This window comes from Eschrichtius robustus, chromosome 7, assembly GCF_028021215.1.
Source record: "Eschrichtius robustus isolate mEscRob2 chromosome 7, mEscRob2.pri, whole genome shotgun sequence".
NCBI lineage: Eukaryota > Metazoa > Chordata > Mammalia > Artiodactyla > Eschrichtiidae > Eschrichtius > Eschrichtius robustus.
Window position 1 is genome coordinate 13,597,191 of NC_090830.1, and position 22,528 is coordinate 13,619,718.

General features: G+C 43.3%; 2 protein-coding genes across 4 annotated transcripts in view; one reads left to right on the forward strand and one right to left on the reverse strand.

Moving 5' to 3' along the window:
- The window catches only part of EGLN1 (egl-9 family hypoxia inducible factor 1), a 57,458-nt gene extending 54,078 nt beyond the window's left edge, over positions 1-3,380 (forward strand). The window contains exon 5 of the mRNA XM_068547620.1: positions 828-3,380. Within this exon, the coding sequence (XP_068403721.1) occupies positions 828-892 (65 nt within the window). The 3' untranslated portion in view covers positions 893-3,380. The remainder of the gene's footprint in view (positions 1-827) is intronic.
- A 6,713-nt stretch (positions 3,381-10,093) lies between these two features.
- On the reverse strand, positions 10,094-22,438 carry SPRTN (SprT-like N-terminal domain). Of its 3 annotated transcripts, none has more exons than XM_068547612.1 (6): positions 22,376-22,438; positions 21,870-22,156; positions 20,741-20,840; positions 16,723-16,851; positions 13,718-13,985; positions 10,094-12,440 (listed from the first exon to the last, which is right to left on the reverse strand). In XM_068547612.1, the coding sequence occupies exons 2-6, from the start codon at positions 22,088-22,090 to the stop codon at positions 11,701-11,703; spliced, it is 1,458 nt and encodes a 485-aa protein (XP_068403713.1). In that variant the 5' UTR covers positions 22,091-22,156; positions 22,376-22,438; the 3' UTR covers positions 10,094-11,700. The 3 variants fall into 3 exon arrangements, with proteins under 3 accessions (XP_068403713.1, XP_068403714.1, XP_068403715.1); XM_068547613.1 differs by having other exon boundaries at positions 22,365-22,379; XM_068547614.1 differs by lacking the exons at positions 21,870-22,156; positions 22,376-22,438 and adding an exon at positions 21,269-21,861.
- Positions 22,439-22,528: the final 90 nt, after the last annotated feature.

Genomic DNA, 22,528 nt, shown 5'->3' on the forward strand with positions numbered 1-22,528 from the left:
GTACAAGCTGAGTTTTTCTGTGATAATCCTTTTCAGTCACAGGCTGGCTTCCTCTCATTCTCCCCGCAGAGGAAAGGTAATAATATCCTTTCCTTTTTAGATGTACATGCTCTGAAGAGTACTCCAGGTCTTCCATGTTAAATGTGGACATGAAGAAAATTAATACAAAGGAGATGAATTGAGATGCTGAAGTCAGTAAAGCAGACAGGCACGTGGAGTCCGTGTCTGCCAGTGGCGTCCATAGGTCACCCCCAGTTACGGAGTGTCTCCTGGAGCGGTTGGGTCTGAGGTCTCCATCAGATGGACCACTGACCTGTCTTGTCTTTCACCCTACCTTGTATCTCCACACACCTGCTCAAGTTCGTTCATATTACTGATTTAACTAGCTGGATTTTTATGAGCCCGTTGATAATCCCGCATCAGCCTTTTATAAAACTATAGAAGTCGAATGTTCGCGCATTTTCTGTGCATTTTTAAAGTCACTCTTTGTGCCAGAAGCCTAGCAGTGCGCTTTCGGTGATGCTGGACACACTGCTCTTACAGCACTTCGAGTTGCTTTTCGAATAAAAGGAGACAAAAATCGTTCTCTCTGTGTAGAGGAGGATTTTTCCCTGTGAGCCTTTACTAGTTCAGCGTCTGTGCGTGCCTCGTAGTACAGTCCTGAGGGTAGCTTTCGGAAGTGCAAGCGTGATCATTTTCAGATGATGTGTGTTTGCAAAGCTGAAACACTGTGCATACTGTTAGGGACTCAGTGGGGAGCAGTAACAGAAGCTCTGTGGTGCTTACTGAATGAATGAATTCTTTTTTTTTTTTTTTTTACCTTGCAGGTGAAAAAGGTGTGAGGGTTGAACTCAATAAACCTTCTGATTCAATCAGTAAAGACGTCTTATAGAGCCTTTGATCCAGCAATACCCCACTTCATCTACAGTAATTATTGACGCTATTTGTTAACTTGTGAATACGAATAAATGGGACAAAGAAAATAGACCACCAGTTGGCAATTTAAGGAAACAGAAACAACTTTTTTGTGTTGCATCAAAACGAAGATCTTGACTGTGTGGCTTTGTACCGCATGATTGACTCCAAGCCTGCGATGGGAGGGATGTAAGTTATCAGCTGAAAGTGGCATTTACATCCGGACATGAAATAAGTGCCCTAGGTAGAAGTTTTTCATTCTTATATTTTGCCAGATCTGTCATCTAGCTGACTTCATTTCATCTCTCCCTTTTTTATATAGTCAAGTTTGAATTTGAAGTAATTTTTGTATGATCAGGTACAATTTATCAAAACTGAATTGAGAAAAAAATTACAGTATTATTCCCCAAAATAGCATCAATCTATTTTTGTAAACCTCTTCGTACTATTAAATTTTGCCCTAAAAGGCCTCTTACAATGATTGTTGCCAGTGACTAATGATTACTTTAATTTTCTTTTTACTTAAAATAAGAAAAGGAGCACTTTAATCACCAACTGAAAAATCAGATTGTTTTGTAGTCCTGTCTTACACTAATTTGAACTCTTAAAAATTGCTGCTGTTGTTTTTCTGACATTGTTAATAGTGAAACATAACAGTAAAACCATCACCGTTGACTACCAATAACTTTTAGTTCATGTTTTGTAAGAAAAAATACACAGTAAAAAGGTTTTATCTTGTAAGTTACATTTAAAAAAAACTAAAGTGACTGGCACTAAATGAACTTGAGGCTATCCTCAGCATCAAGTTCCCAAGATAAAGGGCTTTCTTATGCTTTCAGGTATATATATCCTATAGATGTAGAAGATACTGTCCCCTTTGCTAAGACTTTTCCTTTTGCTTCCCGTCAGGTTGATTGTACTTTCGATTTTGCTGTTACGTTTTCTTCCTACTCCTGTGCCCATCTGGTCAGCAGGTCAGAACCTCGTTCCTGTTGGGTAGCGTCAAGGGGAGACTGTGCGCATCTAGACTGCACGGTGTCGTTACAGACTTAACGTTAGTGACGCCCCAGACCACTGCTGACGCACTCCCCAGACAGCGCTCTTCGTCAGTACTGAAAGATGGATGTTTAGCTTCAAAACACAGAACACGAAGCAAAAAAACAGACACTTTTATGTTTTATGAGTTTGCTTTTTTACTTTTCAGGAAAAAAAGAGGGAATACTACAAAATCACACAAGGCCTCCCAGACTTCTGTTATTTAACACCTGAATTAGGACGGGTGTCTTAGACTTCAGTTTCCTAGGCTCTTCAGCAAAGCCCAAAGGGTGGTATCTGTATTTTGCATGAATTATGGGTGTAAGACCTTGCCCACTTCAGTTTTCCATCTCTATCCTTGATCTTCTTTGCCAAAATAATGTGAGTGTACAGAAATATTTCTGTATATTTCAACCTATGACAGTTTTAGCATCTGTATAGTTTGTACTCAGTTAGAGACCTTTTCTATGGAAAGCTCAGTAATTTTTATTAAAAGATTGCTATTGTTCATGTAAAACATGAAAAAAAAATTGTTTAGTGAACTGACAGTGTGGACTTAGGGTGGGATTAAATATTCAGTATTGTGATCTCACTTCCGGAGAACTTGCAGGAGACAATTACAGTTGACTGTTGTTTTTCCTCACCCATGTGCAGTTTCGTTCCACTTCCTCTCCTAGTTCCATATAATAACAGCGGAACGTCTCGACAGTAAGTGCCTCTGCCCCCTGCCCTCCACCCCTCCCCGAGCGCAAGTTGTCTTTGCCACCTGGCCTGCAGTGCAGTGCGCTGCCTGAGGCCACAACTCAAAAGCGCTGTTATTTTTAGGTCTAGTAGAAATCGTATGATGTGGATGGGAGGCTTGTCTGTGAAGGTGTACGGCAACAGCCTTTTAATCTGGGAGCCCCTGTGTCATTCAGATGTGTTTCTCTGCAGTTGTGCAAAGTGTCAGATTCTACTACCTGTGGGTTTTGCTCGCCAGACAGGTTTTAAGTTTTGGGTTTTTTGGGGTTTTTTTTGGAAAAGTTTATATAAGTTCTTGGAGATTGTTGTGAAAGGATCGAGAAATCGGGATAGCCATTCCTTTAATATCCATTTAAAATCTGTTCATTTCATGTTAGTGGGACCGTTAACTTGTCACCAAGCAGGACTCTATATAAAACAAAATTTAAGACTTTTTGTGGCCTATATGTGTTTAATCCTGGTTAAAGATAGAGCTTCTAATGCTGTTTTTATTCACCGTATTAACCAGCCGTAAAACACAGACCTTTATCAACAGCAGGCAAAGAATTTGAGGATTCATCTACAGATAGACTATAAAGTCATGTAATTTGAAAAGCGGCGTTTCATTATGAAAAAGCTCTCAAGATGCTTGTAAAGCTAATCTAATTAAAAAGATGTATAAATGTTCTTGAAAAAATTATGCTTATTTCCGCCTGTCTTCTGTTGTTTTTTTTAATCCTTTATCATACACTGACTTTCTTAATGGGCCCTTCCGTCAGATAATGTGCTTTTCTATCACACGTCTCTGGTTCGGTCCAGAGCGTTTGGTATTGCCTTTTATAAATGATAACAGGGGGAAGAGAGAGAACAGTAAACATGGGAGCCCGACAATTTCAGCGACATCCTGGGAGTACCTGGACCGGGTCCACGGGCTCCATGAGTTCTCTCTGGATTCTCCACATTTGGATTCTTGCCCTTTTACTAGGATTTTTACGCTGTCGAGCATATCTGTGTCGCCCCTCTGCTGCAAAAAGGAAGGGCCACTAGGTTTTATCGCTGACCGTCACAGGTGTCCTATGTGTGTACGCAAGAAACTGAAGAGCTCTCACAATATGAGGTCAACATGCATGTTCATTTATCTCTTATTTAAAATATTTTTTGGTACGGTGTTTTTGTTATATCCCAACCTATCCTAGGGCATTTGGACAATTGTGCTGAAATATACCTGCGTGGATTAAAGGAGAGGGCAAGATGATTTAGGGATGAAGACTTAATTAAATTTGGTAGTGTGGTGAAAAGAGCCCAGACAGGATTGACACATCTGTTTAGTTCTGGCTCAGCCACTTAATTGCGTGACCTTCGGAGCCCTTTTCATCTGAAAACAAGCACAGTAGCTCCAATCTTAGAGTTGTGTGTGACCTAAGTGAAACACATTTTTCCCAAGACGCACAGGGTTCAAGGATGAGAGCTGTCTCTCGGTTGTGGATGGCAATTTTATGTATTTATACCACATATTTAATAATATAATTGTACATGGACTTTCAGAAGTACCCCGTCTCCACTGCTTCAAGAATAGGTTTTTAGACATCTTAACGCCAGGAATACGTTCCCCAGATCCTGCTGTTGATTTTAAGGCAGAGTCTTCTCATGATGTTGACCAGCAATTAAATTTCACCTGAAACATGGCAGTGCTCAAGGACGGACCATTGGACCAATGATATGTATAAAGGGTGTGGCCTAATGAGCCGGGAAGAGTGTTACAAGTAGAAAACACTTAAATATAAACCAGTTCATAAGACAGGGAGAGCCCACACAGCTGCAGGCAGCTAAAGCTCTGATCGAATGGATCATTTCTGCACTCTGAACAGGTGGTGTAGACGTTATTGGATAGGGAGTTACTGGATGAGATCTTTCATTGAGATTAGGCCTTTTTCTGCCAAAATTGTTATATTTCTATGCTTTTCTATAAAATGCCTTTACAGTGTTCTAAGTCAAAGGTATAAATGCACACGTAGCTAAGTCAACTTGTTCTCTAAGGAAAACGGCCCCTTGTGTTCTTCCCCTGAGAAAAGATTTCAACTCTTCTAAGTGATTCTTTGAGTATGTGCCCGGTTAGTTCTTAATAATGCAGTTGTGTCGCTACATTCTTGATTCTTCAGTGTTTGACATTTATCTCCTAACTTCCCCACATGGGAGGTAAGGATACAGGGGTCTCTCCAGCCCTCCTCCACTGCCCCTGCCACACCTCCCCGATCTCCTTATCTAATTACATTGTAACTTAGGTCACATTAATGTTAGACTATCTGGGACTTCCCTGGAGGTCCTTCCCTGGTGATCCAGTGGTTAGGACACTGCGCTTCCACTGCAGGGGGCACGGGTTCGATGCCTGATTGGGGAACTAGGATCCCGCATGCCACGCGGCGCAGGCGAAAAAAAAGAAAAAAAAAAGAGGCTATTTGTGCTAATTCAAAGGTGAGACGCAGAATAAACCATGATGACTTTCCCACAGTTTACTTTTTTCTTAATGTCTTGCTTGATCTTTCGTTTTCCCCTGTGGCGTCTAACCTGCAAACACCTGGAGTGGTTGTCCTTTGTGCCTGGCGCACAGCTGCCTTCCCTAGACGTCCTTCCATATTGTTCTGGAGGTCCTATCACCACTCTCCGTTGGGTCTCCCATTACCTGGGTCCCATGTCTTCCTCCATCTTGGTTTACTTCCTCAATCTGGTGGGCCTGGCCTTCAGCACGTTCTGTGAAGGAGTATGTGGGAGGTCAGTTTTCTGAGACCAATGTCTTTTTTTTTTTTTGACCCTCACATTTAATTGGTAACTTGCCTGAGTTTAGAAATCTAGCTTGGAAATAATTATTATCCTTCAGAATTTTGAAGGCATTGTCCAGGTTCTGAGTTGCAGTGTGGATGCTGAGAAATCTGAAGCTGTTCCAGTTTCTAATTCTTTACACGTCATCTGCTTTTCCTCTGTGGAAGCTCACGGAGTAATTCTTTGTCCCCAGGGCTCCACCGTTTCACAGTGTGCCCGTTCTCCGCCAATACGCTAGGTATGCGAACTGTAAATTCGTGCCGTACTTTCGGGGACGTTTTCTTAAATTGTTTCTCCCCTCCATCCTCTCTGCTCTTTCTGAACCCCCGTCATTCAAACAGTGCACCTCAGGTTTGAGCCAGTTGCTGTCGTCTGCTTCCTCTGCGTCTTTGTCCTTTTCCGAGGAGACATGTCTTTTTCAGTTCTGCCCGCGAGGGTTTCATGTCTGCTCTCACGTTTTTAATTTTCGAGAGCTCTCTTTTATGTTCTCTGAATTTTTAAAATATAGAAAAACCTATTCTGTTGAATAGACACAGTATTGAACATTGTTTTCTGTTGGTTTTAATTTTTGTCTGTCAGGTTAGAAGCTTTCCTCCCAGATCTGATAGTTCTTGCTTGTGTGTTCATATTCAAGGGGGGAGTCCTTGAGCTTCTGGTTTTCCAAGGAATAGTAGTTGCTGCCGAAATCCGAATCTCTTTCACTATCTTCCCAACAAAGTCACCTGTAACCTGTACCTGCAGCATAACTGTGAGACACAGAAAGAAGTTGAGCTTATGGGAAACTAGAGCCGGCATCAGAATTCCTGTGAAGGCAGAGTCAGGTGGAAACTATATGGTAAAGGGACAAGGGCAGGGGGCCTAGCGGTGGCAGCACACAGGGCAAAAACAGGGCCCCAGCACGAGTGATGGGGGTACTGGCACCTCACACCAGTGCATCACAGCGCTGCCCACTGGAGCATCAAGGGGAAGTCTGAATGCGATTGAAGGGGGCTGTGTGAGGAAGGTACCGTGTCTGGGACAGGGGGAGATGTCTCCTGGAGGCTTGATGATAAAGTGAAAGAAGGAAGTAAGGGTCTTAGAAAAATAAAATTACAGAATCAGGTGAGACTCTAAGCCCCTACCCCCTCACAAAGAAAAGTGTCATCTCTGAGAAATACCGTATTTCACTGTTCCGACAGAAGAAAACACTCTTGAATCAGAAACCCCTCACCCTTGCCTACATCGAACCAACTGTTTCTGCAAGTCAAGGAAAAGAATACCTTTCAAAATGAGCCAAAAAGGGAAGAAAATATCTACAAACACTACTATATCTATAAGAAGAAAAAAAAACGAGAAGTATAGCTGCTGAAAATTCTCCCCTCAACCATAAGGCAGAAGAAAACCGCAACAATATTCGGTGTGAACTAAATATCCTCCAACAGGACTTGACTTGGCAGGAATAAAAATTAACACCTGAAATTCGAAATTCAAAATCTCAGAACAAAAATGGACCAAAAGATTCCTCAGGAAGCTGTGAAACAAGAGCTGATGTAACTCAGTAGAGAAATTGAAAATGACAAAATTAAAAAGATTAAATTGTGAGGTACCCCGGGAAGAACAGATTCAACTGAATATATAATGAAGGTCATTAAAAAAAAAAAAAGTAGGAAAGCAGCCCAAAGTACAAAATAAAATAGGCACAAAGAGTCAGAAAGCAGAATGGACACATACACGCCCGCTATACCAATGAGAATGAACAGTCTACAAATAACACCGGTGGCTCTCAACAGACATGCCAAGAAGCTGGACTCCATCCTCCCCTCTGGGATCCTATGGAGGTGGCTATTTGAATATCTGATGTTAAGAATGCAACTGAACAGGTGTCTGGGTGCATCTTACCTATGGAATTATTTTAAATGTATACAAATACATAAAGGAATCCTGTGAGGAATCTTTTGTTAAAAAAAAAATCCAGTTTCCTTTCATGTAGATGCAGATTTTCATATATTTAGTTTGCAAGGCATGCTTATAACCTGGCATGATTTGGGTCTTAAGAATATCCTATCTTGAAAATACACACACTTTGATTCTTCAGGGAAGTACGGGGAAGAGTCAGTGTTACATTCAGATGTTTTTGCAAAAGCAGGTAACAATGGAAGTTGAGAAGTGCCTCGCCATGTCATTCACTTAACACCAAGAATGTAACAGCAGGCTGCCCTTCGTTCTCCTGGACCTCTGATACAGGGGCAAAGGGCATTACGTCCTAGGAAGCTTTCAGACTAACCTAGATTACGATACACAACAAAATAAGAAGTGCCAGACATTCAAAGGAAGAGTACTATGGTTTTGAAAGCAGTAGAAAGTGTAGGTCCCACCGTGTCTGGAAGACTGTCTGTTGGGGAGTACCATGTTTTGCCGTATGTTCGTTAGGGTTCAGAGTGGAACGTGAGGTGAAAACAAGTCTAGGGAGGTTAAGGTGCCCTGTAGATCGGTCCTCGTTTGTTTGAACAAGCACACACTCTTGGCCATGCTGTGTCCCCTCCTCTCTCAGGACTTGAGGTCCTAACCTATCTATCTTCTCCCTTTGTGAGTAGCAATTACCGTTCCCGTTGAAGTTTCTCCCTTATATCCTTTTGGCTTTGCTTTGCCTCCGGTTTTTCGGAGAAAGTTAATTTACTAAGAGCGCCATCTGGTGTTCAGTTAAGCCAGAGGGTATAAATCTTTTGGTAGGTTTATTCGCACCAGAACAGAAGAAAGCGAACAGCGGCTTGTTTCTGTATTACAGTCTACAACGGTGTAAATTTTAATATTGAGATGATTCCTGAGTCACTTAAGAAGATCAAGTCTTTCACTTTTCATATCAAAAGGTGTGTGACGATGTGTATGGAATTATATAACTTCTAACATTCTAGTGGAATGTTAGAAAAATAAAAGAAAACCAGAGCTGATCTCCACATTGCATCCTTTTCTGTTAATTTCAACTCCCCAGGCAATTTAATCTGTAATAATAATTGTCCGATAGAGTTTCACTTCATTTGGTGGATATGCTACTTAGTCAACAACAAACACAACAGATTGCTAAAAAGGCACCAATATAGCCTCAAGGACAAAAAATTGAGACAAAGAACAACAGGAACCCACTGCCCCTCAATAAGGACTAAACTGCAAAAAGAGCTCCGCTTTTTCACCAAGCAGCCCAGTGAGAGGAGATACCGCGTGTGCCCCAGGCACAGGATCCCAACTGGGTACCAAATCTGCAGGAAGATACAGCGCCTGTTTCACTTTGACATTCTAATTTACTTAAAACTCCTCTAAGCTTTGGGGAAAAAAACAAAAAACAAACCACAAGCCCAGAGCTTTAGGACAATGGGATACTCTGAGATTTTTGTCCCATTTTCCCACCCACCTTAGAATTTCCAGTTAGGATACGCATTTATAGTCTACTATAAAAGTCTACTATACTTTCTAAGTCTAAAGTTGCTTTGCTAGACATTGTATAACCTTGACTTTAAAAAACCGCGAATTCTTGTAGCAGTCAAGTCTGCTCCCCTTCTCCCCACCCCATCTCTCCAACATGAAGGGCAACAACATTTAAAGGTTGACCCCAAATTACTAGCTGTTATTAGGATAGGAAATTTGCTTTAAAAGGGGAAAACGAACCAACAGAACAGAAAACTCTTTTTTTTCTAATATAAATGACAGATTTCGGAGTATCAGAATTCTGAGCGATTGACGCGAAGGCTTATTTAATCCCAAATTTAAAATTAACTTCCGTTTTCTTGCCAGCTAACATATTGCCATCCTCCCTTAAAACTGACCAGCTCTTGATTTTACAACCTGAGTATTTCTCGAACCCATCCTCTCTCTCCATCCCTGCCACTGCCCCCCTTTCTCCCTCCTGTCTCTGTTGCCCCCGGAGCACCCGTCAAGACACTTCTCGGATGTTCCTGGCTGGCTTGCAAGCCTTCCCAACCCTCCCTGCACCAGCCCCACCCGAATCACCAGATGTGTGTGAACAGGGACGATACACACCGGACATGAAGCGGAGAACGTGACAGATGGGTCTCTTTGCCCCCCAGCTCTGCTTACATCTGTCCTGTCCTCAGTCCTTCTCCTTCTGCCATCTTACCCCTCACATCTTACACACACTGTGTCCACTGGGGACGGCTTAGTTCTCCCAGTCGAATGTGCCCGTCTGTTTCCAAGCCTTCGTGTTCCTTCTGTGCAAGGCCCCTTCTATCCTCCCCCCACCCCAGGCGAACCTGACTTGCCCTAGCAGACTCAACCGGATGTAGAATTTGTCTCCTCCATTCCCTGAAGCCCTGGGCTGCTACACTGATTGTCCTTTTAAGTTCCCACAGCACCTAGCAGAAGCCCATCAGAGCACTTACTATATGCTGAAACCGCTCTGCTTCTGTCTCACTCCCCAGCTAGGCTGTAAAGCTCCTTGAGGACATGGGCTCTTACTTACTTCACAGCCCCAGAACCTTGTACGGTTTTGCACCCCTCTGCCCCCCAAAAATGTTTAACTGCACAAAATTTGTTAAACTGAAGTAGAGAAAATGATCCTCTATGAAAGTGTAACGGTATATATTCAACATAATACACATTTTAAGTCATTTATCTATAAATATTTATTAAATACTATTGTGTAACTTCACGCTTAAGAAATATCAAAACTCGTAAAACACTCAACCAGACAGGCTAAAATGAAAGGGACCGACAGACAACAGCATTAGGACTACTGAACAACAAGCTCTCATACACTGCCGGCAGGACTGTAAACTGGCAGCATTTACTAAAGCTAAACACAAATGCACCTGGTGACCCTGCATTCCAGACTGGGGATATGCTCAGCAGAAATGAGTAAGAATGTTCTTAGCAGCATTATTCAGAATGGCCAGCCCCAAACTGGAGATAATTCCAATGTCCATTAATATCAGAATGATATATAGACTCGGGCATATTCATACAACTACTACAGAGCAATGAAAAGACTGAACTTCTGCTACCCATAGCAACAAAGGTACTACTTCATGAAGTTTAAAAACAAGCTAAACTAACCTGTGGTGACAGACGAAAACAGTGGTTACTCTGGGGTGTTGGGTGTTGGGTGTTGACTGGGAAGGGGCGCCCATGAGGACACTTCACAGTAACTGAAATGTTCTCTAACTGCCCCCGGGTAGTGGGCACTCAGCGGGGAACCCAGCTGCACCTTATGTTATGTGAAGTCATGTTGCAACAAAGTTAAGAAAAAGAGAACCTGTGAACTAAGGCCCTGAAACTATGCCAACGCACTGGCGGTAGAGCCATGAGACAAAAAAGTAAATGGATCAAACTATCTCTGACCCTTTGCTGGGACGTGGAAAAGAATGCTTTTTTAAAAGAAATATACTTTTTTACATACACAAATGGTATTCCTAAATGGTTTCAAGTTTGGCTTAAGGTTCATAATACTGTTTCCAGATGATGGTCCACCTGTACATAAACTAGGCAACTTGGTTATGTTATATATGCCAGTTACTTAGTACCGAGTTTTAACCCGTCATTTTGCTAAAATTCTGAGAAATCAGCTCAACTCTGGCCTACAGAATTACAGTGGCTATTTGTTACTAGCGATATTCCAAACGAAATTTATTTTACTCTGTTTATCTACTTTAACCTAAAATCTGCTGCCACCTTTTAGTGAAACAGAGAAATTAAAATCTTTATAATATAGGAAATTGTATTTCCTGTTAAAATTTTGAAGAAAAAAAAAAAAAAAAAAAGAAAAACCAAAAACCTTGAGTACTGGAAAACAACTAGGTTGTATTTTTGGTCAGTATGTCCGATACTATGAATATTACCAGTTCTGGGAATGAGTTTTAATATTAATAAAGGAATATTCAATTTAACCAAACACCCGACAGGATTCCTCACTGACTATTTTAAGGAAAATATGCAAATAAAAAGATTAACAGATTTAAATACTTTTAAAAGCAAGAAAGAACAGAAGTATCTAAAAATTATACATGTATGCATCCAGAACAAACTCTGGGCTACAGTATACCTAAGAGTGAATTATAGCACCTTTAGACATAAAATGTGTTAAATTACAATTTCGTATATGTATACATAAAATAGAACATTTAATACGGGTGAACTAGGTTATAAGCGGCACTACGCAGACCTTCCTGAGCGGCTGACACTGTGCTATGAGGTGACACGGGGGGACGGGTGAGACCCACTCATTCTTCAGGGATTTGTTTCAGCACCTGCAAGGCACCAGTCCAAGTGCTCGTTAATCTGAGGCTCCGCAACTTCACTCTGACAAACCGGACAGTGAACCGTTCTGCTCTGACGAGATGAACTGCCGGCGTTCTGCGCTGCAGCCGTAGGACGTGAACCGCACGCTGGCTCGTTACCACCGCTCTGCGTTTGCTCGTTCTTGATAAAAAAGTTCTCGAAAACAGTCCTGTCTTCGAGCCTGGGTCGTTTACGTGGGAATTTATCTTCAGGCCCACCTGCAACCTGGGGTGCAGCCACAGACGTCGATTCCACTGCTTTGAAAGGATTTCTTCGGGGTATCTTAGAAGATGTCACCCTCCTCTGAGCACTAGAAGAGACCGAGTTTTTAGTGACGTCACCAGCCGTGAGGCTCTTCATCGGAGACCCACTCACACTTCCGAAAGCCTCGCGCTTGGGGACCGCGACGCTCGAGAAGTAGTTGCTGACAACACTTTGGTGACCGGAACTGAGGGCAGCGGAGACTAGGGAGGTTTCTCCACGTGAACCGTTCTGTTCAAATGTCACCTCAGGTTTCGAATTGGGTCTTAAGGCATTTGCTGAATGGCCCTGATTTAAAAGATCCTGGGTTTTAACAGCATGTGAAGTGATACATTTCCCAGATGAAGGCAAATTGCTGGTTTCCCCTAGAACATACCCTTTCCCACTGAAAGGGATTAACAACTGTGTCTCTCCTCTGTTCGGTTTACCTGCAAAAGAAGCAAATAAGATTCTTCCTTGGCTCAAAATTCGTACCATAACAAATATTAAGCTAATGGACAGCTTTTCCAAGTGAAGAACTACTCCTTCTGTTCTGCATCAGAACTGTGTTGTAGCTTTCTACTACTGGGAGCCGGACAATCCTCGGCAGTAGAAAGCTGTGGTACTGAGAAAACATACGCGACAAAAACACCCTCTCATATCGAGATAAGCAGTTCCATCACGCAAACATCGACAGCAAAGTCACTTTTACCTTGAAAATTGCTTTTAGTATTCTTAAGTGTCATTCCAGAAAGGAAAAATCTGCTACCGCATTCTTATCTTCCCAACTCACAAAATTGAGGACATAATCTCTCCACATAAATTCTTCTATCACTTCTCAACTTACGAATAAACACTTCAGAATTTGAGAAATACAGCGCGTGTCAACATGTTGAGTCCTTATCACATCAAATCCACAACTTCCCAAGGGAAGAAGCATTAACTTTAGTAACCTTGTTACCCCTTCAAAAGGCAGTTACTCTAGGGGCTTCCCTGGTGGTCCAGTGGTTAAGACTTCGCCTTCCAATGCTAAGGGGTGCAGGTTCGATCCCTGGTCAGGGAGCTAAGATCCCACGTGCCTCCAGGCCAAAAAACCAAAACAGAAAACAGAAACAACACTGTAACAAATTCAATAAAGACTTAAAAAAAAAAAAAAAAGGTGAAAGACATTATAGAGCTAAAAAAAATTTAAAAGAAAGAAAAAAAACAGGCAGTAACTCTGAACTGCACAGGAAAGGGATAAATCTTGAAGATGAAGTACTAGCATAATACATGTCATATCCTTTTCCCATTCTTCTCCCTATGAAAATACATACATCAACAGAAGTCACTTGGATAGGCTCCAACTGATAGGAAGGGGTGTAGCTAGGACTTACATTCCGGGCATTGTTATTTGAATTACTGTTTTCATTTTGACAATCTTTTTGCCTTCTCTCTCTATCCTAATGACCCAGTGAGTCAGGATAGGGAAAGGGACTTTACCCTCAAATTTTAGCAGTGGAAACTACTTCTACTTTTACTCACATCTATATACAGCAGAGGATATTTTTCTGCCACCATTTCATGGACAATGGGATTTTTGTTTTTTCCCTTAAGTCCACACTTGAAAACGTCTACCCTGGAAACGATCCTTAAGCTCATCTAACGCCAGTTCTCTGATGGGCAGCACTGTCTTTGCGTTACAGCCACAGCCGTGGAAAAGCTGGAAGAACATAAGCAGAGTTACCTTTATTCTCTGCTTCTGATGCTGGCTGCTTTCCTAGTTTTGTCTTTCCTTTGCCTTTCTTTGAGTAGCTCTCGGGCTCCTTGATTTTGATGTAGGTGCCGCCGCAGGTTTTCTGGTGCTCAGCCCACCAGCAGTCCTGCGCAGAGGGCGCCCTGTTGGTGGCGCGCTTCACGTAGCCGTAATACGGCTTCCTGTGCTGACACGGCCCATCGCAGCGCCACCAGTGTCGCCGGTACTCGTCCACCTCGTCGTGGAAAGCATGGTACACCTGGGTCGAGACAAAGCTGTCAGCGTTAAGTAGGCAGGTTAACAAGTGTAAGAAAATAGATGAGCAATATATAAGCAGCCCCCCGCCCCCTTTTTTAACTTTCCAGTTTCCCAGAGCTTTCTGAAGTTGTGTTTTGGGAAAGACAGTAATGATATTTAGCTTCTCTTCAAAAGTTCATTTTAACGGGAAACAGCAGCACTTAATTTAGTGCTTCGTGAACTGTGTAAAGACAGAAAAAGGTGAGACTAGAAGACAAAAAAATTAAAAATAAAAAAAAACAAAAAGCTTCCATAAACGCTAAAAGTTTTAGAAACCCTATTTCTAAACGACAAAAAACCAGGATAAAGACAAGATTTTATATAATGCTGTAATAAATAAGAATTGTTCCCACTGCCAAGTTGGAATCTTCCCCTGTAAGTAACCAAAGGGCTCTGAGGACCATTTCCTGTAAATGCTGGACCCAAACACAAGCGCCAGGCCTCGCGCAGCGTCTGTCACACCCGCTCTGCACGTGCGCCCGGCCCCGCCCATGTCTTCATAATAAGCCTTCGGGCTATCACTTCATCTGATTATAGGTGAAAAGCTCTCCAGGACTTGAATGTTCTCAGCCGGTACCCCTGGTGGCTACTGCCGGCCTGGCACAGGGAAGGTGCTCAGTCTGACTGAGTGAAAAGCTTCATTGAGTCAAATAAAATTCTCTGTAAATGTGCTTTTCAGTCCTTAAACAGGATCCGTTTGTTTCACCCTCTAGATGAAATCTTACTTAGAACCTGAGCAGGAGACAGAAAGGACGGTTAGCCCTCCCACCCTGGTAGTACCGAGGATGGCAGGGCGCCATTTTAAAATTGATACTCCTGAATGACTCTGAGCACCTTTTCCTTCTGTCCTGTGAGTGAAACATTACTACTTATAGAAGGAGCAACAGCATAGGAGTTTTGCATTTAACTCTTTAGTAAAGTCCCCTTGTGGGAAAGAATGCTAAGCTTTCTATAACTCTACAGATAAATAGTTTCATAATCACCATCTCTCCATTATAAGCAAACAAACTCTATTATTTGGCAAGCACGCAAACAATGCAAATTATAGCCGGTGCAGAAGAGACTGGAGGACAGAGGGTCTGGGAGCACGGAGGTTTGCAAGACCCTGCCCGCTCTCTCATGTTGAGAACACCCCGCTTAACAATTCAGCGGCAAAGACGACAGGGAACTGGATCTGTTTTGCTTCCGACTTCTGTAATTCCTATAGCCTGGGGACGTAACTTTTTAACAATGTAGTCACTAAAATAAAATTGTTCTCAGTGTGGATGCCCTGTGGAGTCTGCTGTAACCTGATGTAACCCGTGAAAGCAAGGGGTGTCCACTTGATTAAACCTCCTAGATGAAAACACAAAGACATCCACGTTAAAAGGGCATATCCTCTTCCAACTGAACAACAGGAAGTACACTAGGATTTTGCTTAAAGTGTAAATTCTAATGAAGAAACTAAAAGTCTTTTATACTAGCAACTCCGTAATTCTTTTGCTAATCTGGATTTTATGTGATTGTGTTAACGCAAGCCGCTTCCCTGATGTCGAAGGAACTCTGTCCGGTAATTAAATGAGCTCTCTAGAAAACTAAAATGACGGCTAGAAAATAATACACGGGGGGTGAGCACTTCTCGCTTTCCATCACACTGGCCTTTATTGCCTTTTAAAGGAAGGAAATAGCTGAACACACCAAGGCATTTAATCTTTGTAGGAATTAATATTTCTGTTTGGTTCCATTCAATTCAGTATTTGCTAAGCGCCCGTGGAGGCACTACATTACAGATCTTATGCAGAGGTATGTAAAGATAGGCAAGAGCCATCCCGTGAGAGGTATGAAAGTAGAATAAAATAGTGTAAAAGGTTAAATATCTGCTGAGGAGGTCCCGAGGAGGGAGAAGTTACATCTCACTGTAAAGATGGAGATCATTTTGACAGAAAATAGGAGAAGTGGCATATTTTAGGAAGAGGGTATATGAGGACAGGCACGGAGGTGCAAAGTCCAGTTAGAAACGTTAAGACATAAGCAGGAGGGTTGCAGAGGGTAAGAGAAAAGGAAGAGCAAGGTTATCTGAAAAAATGAATCAGTAATAACAAAAACAACTAATATTTAACGAGTATTCAAACTGTGCTAAAATGTTTTGCACGTACTTCCTCTAAGCCTCACAGGACCCGACAGGTAGGTGCTGTCATTACCCTCCTTTCACGTGAGTAAACTGAAGCGTAGAAGAGATCAGTGGGTCCCACAGTGAATCAGTGGCGCCAGCGTCTGGACGCAAGCAACCTGACTCTTCCTGCTTTTTTGACCCCAGGCTCCGCCACCTCCTACGATATCATGCAGAAATACGAATCAAAGACTTCTGATGAAGGGAATGACATATGAAATGGTAGCAGAATATGGGACAGACTGGAGGGGGAGACGACAACGAGTCAACAAAATCAGGAGCGGACGGTAGTCGTTCAGAAGAGAGGCACGCAGGCCTGCAGTAACCCTGTGCAACGCGCTGCCCTAGTTGTGGCTGGAGCCTTCAGGGTATCGCTGGTGCGGCTGCCCTCGGCCTACGTGGTCCTCGACAAGCCAGCCAGCTTCTCTGGGCCTCTCACTTGCTGTGGAAAATCCTCAAACACAGTATTCGTTTCTACCCACTTCTCTATTTTCAGGAAGTACTGAATAAATAACTACTGAATACCATAAATGTGTGTGGCTTTATATACCGTTATATTGGCTCCCGTCAGGCGATTGATGCGATGCATATGTTTACAAAACTCTGGACCGTGCCCTTCCCGATCTTTATCGTTATTCGTGACAAATAAATAGGCATGTATCATTTCATGCAAGAGGGTCTGAAACAGAAAACAGTCAAATTAATTTGTTATGGTGCTTTTGAAAATAAAAATGCATTTTCTTACTCTACCTGGGGTCTTAACCTTCTTTGGATCACAGGCTCCGTTCAGATACTGAACAAAGTCATGAACGATCTTTCTAGAAAACTTACATAAGCACACATTCACAAAACTTTGCCTCTATAATATCCACAGCTCTGTAGGTCCCAGGCTAAGAACTCCCTATTCCAAGAAAGTCTTTTTAATTATTAATCAAAATCCAGTAGAAAAGACTGACAAATTCAACTACATGAAAATTTAAAAATTCTGTATGGGGAAAAAATTTTGTAAGTAAAGCGAAAAAAGAAACTCAGAAAAATACAGGTGCAACCATCTCACAGCCTATTAATTCCTAAAATATAAAGAACTCCTAGAAGTCCACAGGGAAATGACCAACAATCCAATTTTAAAATAGGCAAATGTCACGGACAGGTAAGAGAAAATGAAACATAAATGATCCGTAAACATATGAAAAATGTTCAACGTCATTTATAAAAACAGAAATGCAAATCAATACATTAGTATACCACTTCTTGCTTATCAAGATTGGTAAAACTCCTAAAGTTTGACACCATTAGTAAAGCTAAGGGAAAACAAGCACTCCCATATATCACTGGTAGGAGTGCAAAATGGTTCAAATTCTCCTCTCCCTGGGGAGGAGAATTTGATAACATCTAACAAAATTACAAATCCATTTATCGTTGAACTCAGCAATAGCCAGACTAAAATGAAAGGCCGTACATATGAGGTATTTTCTCGGTGGCACTGCTTACAAAAGCAAAAGCGTGAAAACAGTGTTTAGCAATAGGGGCCTTGTTGAAAGAAGAGCCACATAATGGAATTCCATGCAGCCATAAAAAAGAAAGAAAAATTTCTCTATGAAATGATTTAGAGGAGGCTACAGACTATCATTTTAATGAAAAAAGGCAAAGTACAGAAGAGTATACACAGAATTTTGTGTAAGAAGTATGCTCTGTGGTGGGGAGGGGATAAGAGTGGATATAAATATTGGCAAAACAGAACAATAGAAAAAAGAAACTAATAACAGTATCCTTTAGTAGGTAGAGAGTTCAGAATAGAGGGATGGGGGAGATCAAGATTTCTTTGTGTACAGCTTTCTATAGTTTTGGGATTCTGAATCATGTAAAAATTTAAAACAAACAGTAAAACCTGCTCATTCCACACCAAGGATGCGTTTAGGTGCAAAGTTAACAAAAGCACTTAAGGCTGCTATTTCATACTTTATTCTAAAAAAATGTGAATACAAAAAGTGAAAATCATAAAGGTCTTCAAAAGCATACCTTTTTCATAATCCTCCATAGTTTTGTGAAAAAAAGAATTTCCATCAGAAGAACTAGACTGGCATTAATGAATTTTAGTCTTATAAAATGCTGAACAGCAAAATGGGAGAATCAAACATTTTAACTTGGTCATTATGAAACCATCCCTTTTAAAATTATCAACTCTATCTTTTCAAGAAAATGCCACTCTATTGAGACGTAGAGTCAAAAGCCATTCTACATTTCAGATGTCTCTCAACATTCTAAAATAATGATAACTGTTCTCAGAAAGGAGAAACTACTTAGGTTCCTGATTTTTGGTCCAATTTAAATACATCTCGAAAATGGGACATGGCATTATACTGCACACTTCTATTTTTATATATCTACCATTTTCCACATTTAGGCTCTACACAACACGGTCCCAAAATACCTCTATGTCCCACCACTGTTCTGTATCTGGCCAAAAACAACTACTTCTGGTCCTAAACATGCCATAAGTGTAGTGGCCTCGCTTTTGTTCACAGCACTCCCATTCCTTCTGCCAAGATGGTCTCCTCTACTCTGTGTACATGTGAGAATCCAACCTGTCCTGTCACGCTCACCCCCATGTTTTAATTTGCAGCAGTAACAGTCCTAAGGGAACAAGACAAGAGCTTTAGAGCAGGGAAACCAGAGCCTAAACCAAGGATCTGGTACTCACTCTCCACGTGACCCTGGACAGGTTACAACTCGCTCCTCATCCTGAAAATGGAGATATCCTAATCTTGCAGGGCTGTGGTAAAGGCAAACACTAGAATAACTAGGTTAGTCCGGCACACAGTAGGTGCTCAATAGTGAGTGGTAGGCGTGGTGACGTTACTAGTAATCAAATCCACAACTCTGAAGCTTTTCTTGACCTCCTCAACCAGTTTAAGTCTTTTCCTTTTCTGAATCCTACTGACTATAATTTAGGCAGCTACTTTCAATACAGGCCAGAGTCCCCCTATTCTTCCTCTGTCCACCTTCCTGATCTGATGTTAGAACTTTCTGCCAACAGCAAATGCTCACTCGAAGCATTAGCACCTATTTCCCATTTTCGTCTTGCCCATTACCTTAAAAAGGAAAAAATTGTTCATGTGTTAATTTAATCATTTATGCAACAAATATTCATTAAACAGTTTTCAGTTAGGGCTGTTCCAATTAGGGCTCCTGGTAAGGTTGATCTGGTTAATCATATTCAACTTTTTGGTTTTTTTTAATTTTTACTGTTTTCTTTTTCTGCTTATTCATTGAATTACCAACGGAGTTCTGTTAACATCTGCAACTATGACTGCGGATTGATTATTTCTCTTTTTGTTTCTGCTAATTGATGCTTCATGTCGTTTAAAGCTATGTTATTACTTTTAGGGTCATTATGTGTTTTTACTTAATAGATTATTCTATCATTATAAAATGTCTCCCTTTTTTCTAGTAAAACTTCCTCCCTTAAAATCTTTAGATTAATACTAATAGAGCCATAACAGTTTTCTGTTGTCTAGTATTTGGATGATATGCTTTTTCTCATCCTTTTATATTTAACATATGTGTGTCTTTATTTTAAGCATGTCTCTGTTAGTATAGGATGTCGTTTCATGTTTTTAACTGGAGTGTTTGGTGCATGTACATTTAACACAATAACTGCTGTTTTTATGTCCACCTTTCTCTTTGTTTGACCTGGGCTTTGTTCCTTTATTCTTTTCTTTCTTATTAACTGAGTTATTTCTGTTGTACCATTTTACATTTAGTGACTATTTACCTTTTTAAAACTACGGTTAAAAAAAAAAAAGGTAACATAAAATTTACCACCTTAACCATTTTAAGTGTACGGTTCAGTAGTGCTAAGTACATTCACATTGTTGTGAAACCCATTACCTTTTATTACCCTTAAAAACATATTTCCAAGCATGTTTTAACTTATTTCCCATCCAACCTCTACCACCTATGCCCTCTAGTGCATACGTTTCAGGTGATATAATTGGGGCAAGACCACTCACACTGGCTGTATCTTGGGGATCTTCAGGCAACTATTCGACTCAACTAAACATAGTCTGACAGCTCCTACAGCTCCATTTTGGTAGTAGGAGTGACCACCAGCTAGCTCTACATATGCAGTGTGCCCTCACGCTGGTTTGTTCTGCCAGCTCAGCTACACGTCCTGGGAGGACACCATGGCGGCTGAACAGAGGAGAATCAAAATCTGTGTGTCTCAAAACAAAGATCTGGATCCTAAGTTTTTCTCTGCTTCTAAACCAACCACTTTGCCTCTCTGAACCTTGATTATCTCATTTATAAAAATGAGGACAACACACCCTGAACATAAACAGGATTACCGTAAAGATCAAATTGGGTGACGGACCTGAAAGCCTCTATCTTCGAAACACGGTGAAGATTATAAGGGAATCACTATTATTTGCCCCACAATAAAAGTTCGCAGTGAGGGAAAACGGGTTTTTTCTTCTTCACGTGCACAAGTTAATTTACAGCAGTCTAAACCAGTAACACGCGCTTCTGAATTACTGAGCTAAGCATCAGGTTCACGCAAAGAATACCTCCACCAGATCCTTTCTTGGTCTCAACTTCAAGAGGGGTTCACTGAGGCGGATGGAACACATTCCGCCCCTGCCTTCGTAGCTGCATATCCCAGCGCACCTGGAAAACAACCACCACAAAACCGTCGCTTAGCAAACATACGCGAAAGGGAAGCGGACGGGAAAGGGCAACCGCTGGTTCCTTGTCGCACGGTCCAGACTGAGCGGGCTCTGGGGCGGGGGGGGGGGGGGGGGGGGGGGCGGCTCTCTCGAGAGCGCACGCGCGGCCGCTCGGCGGGGCGGTCCCTGCCTTTAGCGCCAGCTGGGGAGGCACGTGAGCAGCAGGGGCTCCCCGAACCCCAGCCGGGCCGTAAGAGCTCTCGAAGAAGGCCGTCCCGTTCTGCCGCTCCCCGCCTCCTCCCTACACGCCACCGTCGGTCAGTCGTCGGTGGCGGTGACGGCCAGGTCTCCAGCAGCCTGTGTCCAGAAGTATCGAGGAAACCCACGTACGCAGCAGCATGGCACTAGAAACACACTTCCGTGTCGTACCTTCATCTCTTACTTCAGGGCGCTTCGCCTCCATCCAAGAGCAAGCGCGGTGGCCTCGAACCGCACCGTCAACTTCTCAACTCCGTTCGTATGCGGGAGCAGGTTACCTGGAGCCGGCATTTCCCGGACTCGGCGTGCCGGAAAGGGCTGCTTTGAGACGCACCCCGCCCCGAAGATCCCCTGGACCCAGAAGTAGGGAAACGCCAGCCCCTTCCCCACCCCGACCCGCGAGCTCGCGGCCCAGCGGCGGAACCCGCCGAACCCGGCAGGGACTGCACGCGTCCCGGGGAAGAAAGCAAGCCGCGGCCCAGGCCTCCTTTCTCAGGGGCGGGTTCCGGCTGCTTCTCCCGCCTGGGTCCTAAAGCGCTCCCGTAAGCCCCATCAGAAAAGGGTCAGCTCATCGTCCTAACGCCAAGGAACGTCCCCTTACAAGCCAAACCGCCGCGGGGTGGGCCCCAGGGCTCCCCTGACGCTGTCTGGGCGGGACAGAGAAGGGCAAGGAAGGGAAGGGACACAGGACCGACGGGCCGCCTGCCCGCAGCTCCAGAGCCCGGGCTGAGGCCGCCGGCGCCCCCCGCCCCCGGCGCGGCTCGGGACTCACAGCGTCATTCGCATGCTCCACTTCACCTCGACCGCCTCCAGACAGCCCCAGAAGAAACGGTCGTTGAACTGCACAAACAGGGCCTGCAAATCGGGGGTGGGGTCCACCAGCTCCCAGGACGCGTCCACCAGAGACAGGGGCTCCTGGGCCAGATTGCGCTCCGAGACCTGCAAGTTCCACTCCTCCTGAAGCCGCAGCGCCAAAACCAGGTCCTCATCCATGGCTGCCGGGGTCCAGGCCGGGGGACTCCACGTCCCGGAGCCTCGGACGGCCGGGTCGAGCTCCTCCTAGGAGATACCGGCCCGCGGGTCAGCCCACCGATCTCGCGAGACTCAGGCAAACTGGCTCGAGAACGGAACCTGTCCCAGACGCCGAAGTCAAGCTTCTGGGGCTCAAAAAAAAAAAAAAAAAGAACCCCCCCCCCCGTGACAGCACCTCCCAGTGGGCTCAAAACTTGGGTTCCCAGGGCTTGAGCCGGAGGCAGGTTTCAGAAACCTGGTTATTACCGCCTTCACGGTTCGCGAGTAACGTCAAACACCAACGTCACACTCGGTTCTGGCGCAGCACCTACGTCTCTCTGCCCCGCCCTCCACTCGCGTCCGCGATAGCTTCTTCGGCGCATGCGCCCTAGGCCGCTGGCGCTGCTGCGCAGGCGCAGT